At 51.9% G+C, this 8,381-nt stretch overlaps 1 protein-coding gene across 1 annotated transcript; it reads left to right on the top strand.

Moving 5' to 3' along the window:
* The first annotated feature begins 3,208 nt into the window (after positions 1-3,208).
* SNX32 (sorting nexin 32) lies at positions 3,209-6,825 on the top strand. The gene is made up of 12 exons (XM_006893422.1): positions 3,209-3,307; positions 3,644-3,754; positions 3,836-3,957; positions 4,119-4,242; positions 4,408-4,512; positions 4,646-4,751; positions 4,918-4,993; positions 5,202-5,241; positions 6,061-6,147; positions 6,235-6,394; positions 6,472-6,557; positions 6,772-6,825. The coding sequence occupies exons 1-12, from the start codon at positions 3,218-3,220 to the stop codon at positions 6,823-6,825; spliced, it is 1,161 nt and encodes a 386-aa protein (XP_006893484.1). The 5' UTR covers positions 3,209-3,217.
* Positions 6,826-8,381: the final 1,556 nt, after the last annotated feature.

Here is an 8,381-nt window from a genome sequence, read left to right as displayed (position 1 = left end):
TAATCGGGATGGGAGTGTCAGAGACAGTGCGATTGGCACAGGACAGAGCGGAGTTTAGGGCTGTTGTACATAGGGTCGCTATGAGTCGTAAGCGACTCGATGGCACATAACAACAACAACTGGGAGCTCTGGTGGCCTAGTGGCAAGAAGCTGCACTTCAATCACAGAGGTGTGCAGTTCAAATCCCCCAGATGCTCTGCTGGAGAAGGAGGGACAATCTCCTCCCGTACCAATCAGATCTGATTTGATGGTACACACGCACACAATAAAATAAAATAAAATTTTAAAAAAAATAGTATACACTGTAATTCCATGTACATGAAGGTAAAGAACAGGCCAAGCTAATATATGGTGGTAGATGTTGATAGTGTTTAGGTCTGGGTTGGCGAAATAATTGACTAGTTGAGGCAGCGGAAAGAGGGAGCTTTCTGGAGTATTGGGATCTGGATATTTTTATGTAACTGAAAGTTGCAAAGATATATACACATTTACGACCAATTGCTTTTAAGCCAATTCTGATTTATAATGACTAGTGGTAGAAATGGAAACCGGAGTGGCACCCACTTCTGTACTAGCTTGCCTCCAGAAATCTTACGAACCTGGAGAAAGGATGAAAGTCACACAAGTGTTGAGGACTTTCGTTGATAGGGTCACTATGAGTCGCCTACGACTCGACGACACTTAACAACAGTGGTAGAAATGGTTCATTTGACTGGCTGCTAACTGAAAGGTTGGCATGCAAAGGTGTCCTGGAAATCTGCTGAAAAACCAGCCATTGAAAACCCTGTGGAGCACAGTTCTACCCTGACACGCTTGAAAGTACCATGAGCTGGAATCAACAGCAGCTGATTTATGTTGTTGTTTGTTATGTACCATCAATTCGCTTGAAACTCATAGTGACCCTAATTACAACAGCTCTGAACCCTGCTCTGTCTTGAGCCAGTTTCATTGTCTCTGACACACCCACCCCCATTACTCCGGTCACTGAGTCAGTCAATCTCATCCACGGTCCACCTCTCTTACAGTGTCCCTCCACCCCTTCAAGCATGATGTGCTTCTCCAAGGACTGGTCTCTCCTGGCAACATGATCAAAGTATGTGAGACAGAGCTTCAGAATCTTTGTCTCCAAGGAACAGCCTTCTTTAAGACGAACTTGTTTATTTCTTAGCAGTCCATTCGGTATGTTCAATACTTTTCTCTAGCAACACAACTCAGAAGTATCGATTCAATTCTTCTTTTATCATCCTTAGTCATTGTCCAGCTCTCTAATACATAGCAATAATTGCGAAGACCATGGCTTGAATCAGGCACATCTTAGTCTCTATACTGACATCCTTGCTCTTTAGTACTCTGGAGAGGTCCCTGAGAGCAGATTTTCCCAATGCAATTCATCTTTTGATTTCTTGGCTGCTGGTACCAAGACTGTTGATTGGAGAGCAAACCAAGCTGAAGGTGTTAACAATCTCAATCTCTTCTCTGTCTATCATGATGCTGCCAAGTGGCCCAGTGGTGGCAATCTTTGTTTTCTTGATGTTGAGCTTCAGTCCATATTGGAGGCTGCAGTCCTTGACCTTCAGCAGCAAATGTCTCAGGCCCTCCTCAGTTTTGGCAAGCAAAGTTGTGTCATCTGCATAATGCATATGCATAAATCCAGTGAGCTCTACATTTAAGAGTCATGCACTATGCTATATGTAAATTATACCTTGATTTAAGAAGCTAGAAAGGGAGTCAGTGCAGAGTTAGCCCTGTAGCATGTCAGCATCAGCTCCTCTTTTTACGTGACAGCCAAGAAGTGGGACATTCGGGCATCTCAGACGAGAGAAATCATCAGACCAGCAATGGATGCTGTTGTTTGGCAAGACCTTTTGTGTATCTGGACTGTATCACAGAACCCCGTTTTAGAGCCAGTCCCATTCCCCCGTGTGCTGAGCTGGTGAGGAGAGCCTGAGGCCATCTATGGGTGGGGGAGGAGGAGCTGTTGGCTTTAGATGCTGCCAAGGTGACTAAAACTCCTATCAACCCTGTGAACAACAGATCACTCCCTTCCCTTGTGCTGTTGTTGTTGTCAGTTGCTATTGAGTTGCTCTTACTCTTATTTTACATATATAAAAAATTTAAAATAGAAATACATAAAATGAACTGACATCCTTGTTCTTTAGCATTTTAAAGCGGTCCTTGATAGCAGATTTCCTTGTGGCATGTCCTTTGATTTTTTTTAATTTTTATTTTATTATTTTTGTGTGAGTGTACCGTCAAATCAGATCTGACTGGTACAGGAGGAGATTGTCCCTCCTTCCCCTGCAGAGCATCTGGTGGATTTGAGTCCTTTGATTTCCTGACTCCTGCATTGGGTCTTGATTGTGGATCCAGCCTCTTCTCCATCTGTCATGAAGATGCCTTTTGAGCAGGTGCCCTGTGTGTGTGCAGGGTGAGCAAGCTTGACCTAGAGAGGCTTTTTAAAAAAATTTTTAAATGTTATTATTTTTTGTGTTAATCATAACAAATTGGATCTGACTGGTAGAGGAGGAGATTGGCCCTCCTCCAGCAGAGCATCTGGTGGATTTTAACTGCATACCTCTGGGATTGTAGTGCAGCTTCTTGCCACTAGGCCACCAGAGTTCCCTGAGCTACAGTGGCTTTTACGCATCTTCCCTGTGTATACACATCAAGTGGTCAGTGTTAGTTGGATCACTTCAGGTTAGGCTTACGGTCATTCTTAGAGCAAGAACGAACCAGCAGCCTGGTGCTCACATCACTAGTGGGCTTAGAGAAGTACGGTGCTCGGTCTACAAAGCCGATGCCCTTGGCATCACAAAGTCCCATATGGAATGGTTTCAAGAACCCCTAACAAGAGGTGGGGCCTTCTCATCCACCTTATTTTAAATGCTGACACCCACCTTGGGATGAAGGTGAGTTGTCCACAGAGAAGGTCTATGAAAATTTATGGAGTTTGGCATCAGAGTCTGGGTCGGCTCCTGCCCTGGGACCTATGTGATGCTAAGCAAAAACCTCACTTCTCTGGTGGTCTTGGCTTCCATAGCTATAAAACAGGGGTCTCCTCGTGCTTCCGAGGATGGAAAGATGTGAAAGCGTTCTGACAGTTTTAAAGTCCTGAGCAGTGACCTCTCTATGTCCTGGGGGCAACCTGTGTGAGGACTGGCATGGGACAGTGACCATACATCGGGGCCTCCCTCTCCCGCAGCCCTCCTCCCTCTCCATGGACCTGCAAGCAGACAGTGCCTTACAGGTGGAGATCTCTGATGCTGTGAGCGAGCGAGACAAGGTCAAGTTCACTGTTCAAACCAAGGTGAGGCTGCATGGAGTGTGGAGGCCTCAAGATCCAGAGGCGCATGCTTCCTCAGCTGCTGGTCCCCCTTTCAATTGGTGGGGAGCAATCTCCAGCTTAGCCTTTCACCCTGTTCCTGAAGGGGAGCCTTGACCGGCTGTGGGCCTCTTAGAAAGTAGACATGTTGTCGCATCCTTAATTATCTTTGCTTGAGGCCTCAACTCCTAACCAGCTCTTTTCTTCTATCTTGCATTAAATCAGAGACCTTTGAGCCTCACCTTGGGTGTGGGGTGGGGAGATCACAGGTGGGAGCCCGGTACCACGAGGGCTGGAGCTGATGTGCCCCCCCACTTCCAGAGCTGCCTCCCTCACTTCGCCCAGACTGAGTTCTCAGTGGTGCGGCAGCACGAGGAGTTCATCTGGCTGCACGACGCCTATGTGGATAACGAGGACTACGCCGGCCTCATCGTAAGGGGGCGGGCAGCAGGCAGGGGTGGCAGTGGCCCCCAAGTATTCAAAGGCCTTCAGCGATGCCCCTTCTCTGAGCAGATTCCCCCAGCCCCTCCAAGGCCCGATTTTGAGGCATCTCGGGAAAAGCTGCAGAAGCTGGGTGAGGGGGACAGCTCCATCACCAGGGAGGAGTTTGCCAAGATGAAGCAGGAGCTGGAAGCGTAAGTGCGCCTCTTTCTTTGCTGGTAGCAGACTCCCTCCCCGGAACGGCAGCCCCCACCTCAGTTCTTCCTGGACCCAAGGTTGACCAACACTGACCTCTGACCCCAGGACTACTGAAGGGGGGACAGGCGGGTCCACCCACCGCACACTGTTCCTCCAGGGAATACCTGGCGATCTTTAAGAAGACAGTGGCCATGCACGAAGTCTTTCTGCAGCGCCTGGCAGCCCATCCCACCCTGCGTCAAGATCACAACTTCTTCGTCTTTCTGGAATATGGCCAGGACGTGAGCTAACTCTAGGCAGTGGGGTCACCCTGGAGTGGGGTGCAGAGGCTTGGAAGTGAGAATGGAGAGGGTGGGTAGGGTTGAAGGAGGCTGGAGGTCTCCAAATGATGTGCATGCGGGGAGATGGGAGATGTCCCCTAACACCACGCTCTCGCCCTCCCTCAGCTCAGTGTCCGTGGGAAGAACCGGAAGGAGCTGCTAGGGGGTTTCCTGAGAAACATTGTGAAGTCTGCAGATGAAGCCCTTATCACCGGGATGTCAGGGCTCAAGGTAACCCTGGACCCCTTGCAAGTCCAGAGTCAAGATCAGGACCCAGAATGGGCTGGAGGACTATTGACACCCCCAGGTGCCTGTGGCTGCCGTGCCCAGGACCTGGTTGTGAGATCCTGTCTGGCTCCCACAGGAGGTGGATGACTTTTTCGAGCACGAGAGAACCTTCCTGCTGGAGTATCACACTCACATCCGGGAGGCCTGCCAGCGGGCAGACCGAGTCATGCGCTCCCACAAGTGTATGCTGGGGCGGGGGGCACTGGATATGCCCGCCTCCCAGAGGTCCTAGGTCCTGGTGGAGGGGAGGGAGGGCAGGGCCTGCCTTATACCATCCATGGCCACAGGCAACAGAGGTGGGGTTTGATGAACAGATCGTGGGCTCTGATGGTGGAGGTTCCCTTTCAGGTCTGGCAGATGACTATATCCCCATCTCAGCTGCACTGAGCAGTCTGGGAACGCAGGAAGTCAACCAGCTGAAAACGTGCGTGTCCCCCTCACCCCTCCAGTCTGCTCCCTATGCCTGCAATGCCGGGTCTGGCCGTGAGGGGTCACTCTCTAGCCCCTTAGTTTGGAGATGCAGGACTGCCTGCTAGGGTTGGGGGAGGAGGGGCAATTTCTCCTAGGAGAGCCTAAGGATGGGGGCACCGCACAGCCCCCTCAAATTTTGCCCTAACCTCCTCTTCTCCTAGGAGCTTTCTCAAGTTGGCTGAACTCTTTGAACGACTACGGGTGAGTTCACATTCAGAACTGGCAGGTCGTGGTGAGCCAATCCAAGAATGAGGCCTGGGAGAGGGGAATGTCAGTAGTCATTCAGGCTCAGTGAGACCCTGGACCAATACATCCAGGCATGCATAACAGTGGCAGGAACCCTTGAGTGTCTGTGGCAATGGGAGTGAGAGGGCAAGGGGTAGGGCTGGTGAGGTACAAATAAGGATGTGCCACGTGCATCTGGCAGGCTGCACCCTACTGCCAACATCCAGCCCCAGACACCCACTTCCTGAACTCTTCTCCAAGAAACTCCATCGAGTGTGCCAATGTTTCTGAAATGCCTCTTGGATCGCCTCTCTTCCTTGCCTAAGGCTCTTGAGCGACCTTACCTCTTCCAGAAAATGCCCAGCACAAAGCCCCGAGTCCTCAGCTTGCATTGTAGGCCTTTTGTGATTGGCTACTATTTCTCACAACTGCCTTGTTCCAGTCCCCACCAAGAACTTCTGGTTCCCCAAGTTTATAAGAATACCCTACTGCATCCAGTCAATTTCTATTCACAGCAACCCTGGAGGACAGAGAACGGCCACCTAGGGATTTTTGTTGTGATAGAAGCCTTGTTTTTCCTCACAGAGCAGCTGCTGGGTTCTAAGTAGCTGAACGCTTAGCCTCTATGCCACCGGCCAGTCTATGGCTTGTGTCTAACTCCTCAGTCCCCAGGTCAGATGCCCGTTCTGTGAAGGCTAACCTGTCCCTGCTCTTGCGGGTTGTTAGTTCTGTTTGTGCTGGAGAGAGAGACCCCGTCTTGGTAAGTTTCCTCCCCAACCCCCACCTACTCAACAGAAGCTCGAGGGCAGAGTGGCCTCTGATGAGGACCTGAAGCTGTCAGACATGCTGAGGTACCATATGAGGGACTCCCAGGCTGCCAAGGTGAGAGGCTAGGCCAGTGCCACCCTCAGGGCTGGAGGCCAGTGGTGAGGGCTGCAGGCAGCACTGACGGTGCCCATGCCGGCCCAGGACCTGCTGTACCGGAGGCTGAGGGCACTGGCTGACTACGAGAATGCCAACAAGGCCCTGGACAAGGCCCGCACCAGGAACCGTGAGGTGCATCCTGCAGAAAGTCACCAGCAGCTGTGCTGTCAGCGCTTTGAGCGCCTCTCCGACTCAGCCAAGCAGGGTAAGCCGGGGTTCCCAAGCTCCCTGGCACTGGGCTGCCTCCCTTGCCAGGTCACCACGTCTCCCTCATCTCCCCAGAGCTTATGGACTTCAAGTCCCGCCGCGTCTCCTCCTTCCGCAAGAACCTCATTGAGTTGGCAGAGTTGGAGCTCAAACATGCCAGGGTGAGCCTCCAGCCTCCCCACCCAGCCTGGGGGTGGTCAGGAGGAAGAGAGCAGCTCACGAGCAGCCCCTGCTGATGTCCAGCCCCTGCCAGTCTCAGGCTGGCAACAATCCTCAGTAAATGGCAGGGTGTGGCATGCCGTCCAGGGTTCCAGATGTCCACCTCAGGGAGCAGGGCAAGGGCAGGTGACCACCATGGACCTCTCTTCCCTCCAGGCCAGCACCCTGCTGCTCCAGAACACCCTTGTTGCCCTCAAGGGGGATCTTTAGATCAAGACTGCAGTCCATTCCTGCCCGAGGTCTCCACTGCCAAGTTCCCCAAGCCCCTCCCCAGCTGTTAGCTACTAGGCATACTGGTCCCCAGCTCCCAAATCTAAGCCCAGCCCTGCAAGAGGGGCAACAGAGAACTGTACCTGGGCACAGGTAAGCAGAGCCCTGGGCTATAGCAGCTTCAAAGGCCTTGCCTTCCCCACCCACCTGCCACCCCAAAAACACAGCACTCACCCCTCCATCCTCCTAGCCAAATAAAGAGTCTGGTTTTCTAAGAGGCCTGCTGTGTTCTCACTTCCCACACTTGGGCCCACTCTACCAGGGCATTGTGAAGACCAGATCCTAGGGCCACGAGGGGACAGCCTGCTGCTTCCTTAGCAGTTTCTCCTAAGCTCCCATAGGATCTCCACAGGAAGATGAAGAGTAAGACTTTGGAAACCCTGAAGCAGCTTTCAAACCCACAATCCTTTCTGGAACATAAATGTAGAACCAATTTAAGAGCTCCAGCTGTTCTTTTTCTAACAGCATTCAGCTACTTCCTGCCTCCCAAGTAAAGCTGATGACCACTCCTAGGAACTAGCTGTGTTCAGCTGCTTGCAGGCAGGATGAACGCTGCATCACCACCCTCAATCTATCCCACTCAAGGCTTCCTGGAAACCTTCACCTACTGGGCAGGTAAAAGCCCAAGTGCGGGCACTGTGGGACAAGGCTCTGACCTGGCCCACACCCTCTTGGTTAAACAGGTGGGGCGAAAGACAGTGAGTCTGAAGTCCTAGGCTTCATCTGGGGGCCCCACCCTGAAGGGGTTCCAGGTTCACCTGCAAGGCCAAAGGCCCAAGTTAGCCTCTGACTCACCGAAGTCCTGTAACTCGTCTTCTGCCCTTATGAATTCACGCCAGAGGGAGAAAACCGTGCAGGTGGAGACAGATTACCAGGCCAACTTGTGCCACGGAAGCAACCTCACAGCCCACAGGCTCTAGTGCCCACCCGGGTGAGGCCAGAGACGCCCATTTCAGGCCTGAGATCATTTCTGTTCAAGGGACCTGTGCGGCTGACACACCCTTGGCTCTGCCATCCGCTGAACAGCCAATGTGGCACCAACACAGCACCACCTACAGAAAGGGACTCAGCCAGGCAGTGAGGCAGCTGAAGACGCGTGGAGCGGGCCGGGGGCCAGGTGGCTTGTCCTTCTAGCCCACCACCCTCTAAGCTCTCCTGGGCCCCAAGCCTGAAACAAGCACCCTATTAGTGAACTTTTTTATTATTGACTTTTTTTTGTTTGTTTGTTTTAAATGGAAGATTCCTGGGTAGCCCTGACTCAAGTGGGCATGACCAGGGGACAAGGGGATGGGAACCAGCCAGCATGGGGAGGGGTCATCTCCACAACATTCCATTTATACACAGAACTAAACAGACAAGCACAGAGTCACTATTGCGGTTAGAAATTGGCAGCCTGGAAATGGAAAGGAACAGGTAGGAAGTGGAGGTGTCGTTAAAAAAAATAAAGGTACCCCTTCAACTGGGGTGCCTGGGGGAACTTGGTCTGTTTTAACCCA

Source organism: Elephantulus edwardii, unplaced genomic scaffold (assembly GCF_000299155.1).
Source record: "Elephantulus edwardii isolate Elephantulus edwardi_28Jun2011 unplaced genomic scaffold, EleEdw1.0 scaffold00126, whole genome shotgun sequence".
Classification (NCBI taxonomy): Eukaryota; Metazoa; Chordata; class Mammalia; order Macroscelidea; family Macroscelididae; genus Elephantulus; species Elephantulus edwardii.
The sequence above is the reverse complement of the archived record's forward strand: the minus strand, read 5'-3'. Positions and strand labels throughout refer to the sequence as shown.

Bases quoted from the DNA above. Each gene is read 5' to 3' on its own strand.
- SNX32 (XM_006893422.1), top strand. From the start codon at position 3,218: ATGGACCTGCAAGCAGACAGTGCCTTACAGGTGGAGATCTCTGATGCT. The intron at 4,243-4,407 runs GTGAGCTAACTC...GCCCTCCCTCAG, and splicing joins TTCTGGAATATGGCCAGGAC to CTCAGTGTCCGTGGGAAGAA. The intron at 4,994-5,201 runs GTGCGTGTCCCC...CTCTTCTCCTAG, and splicing joins GAAGTCAACCAGCTGAAAAC to GAGCTTTCTCAAGTTGGCTG.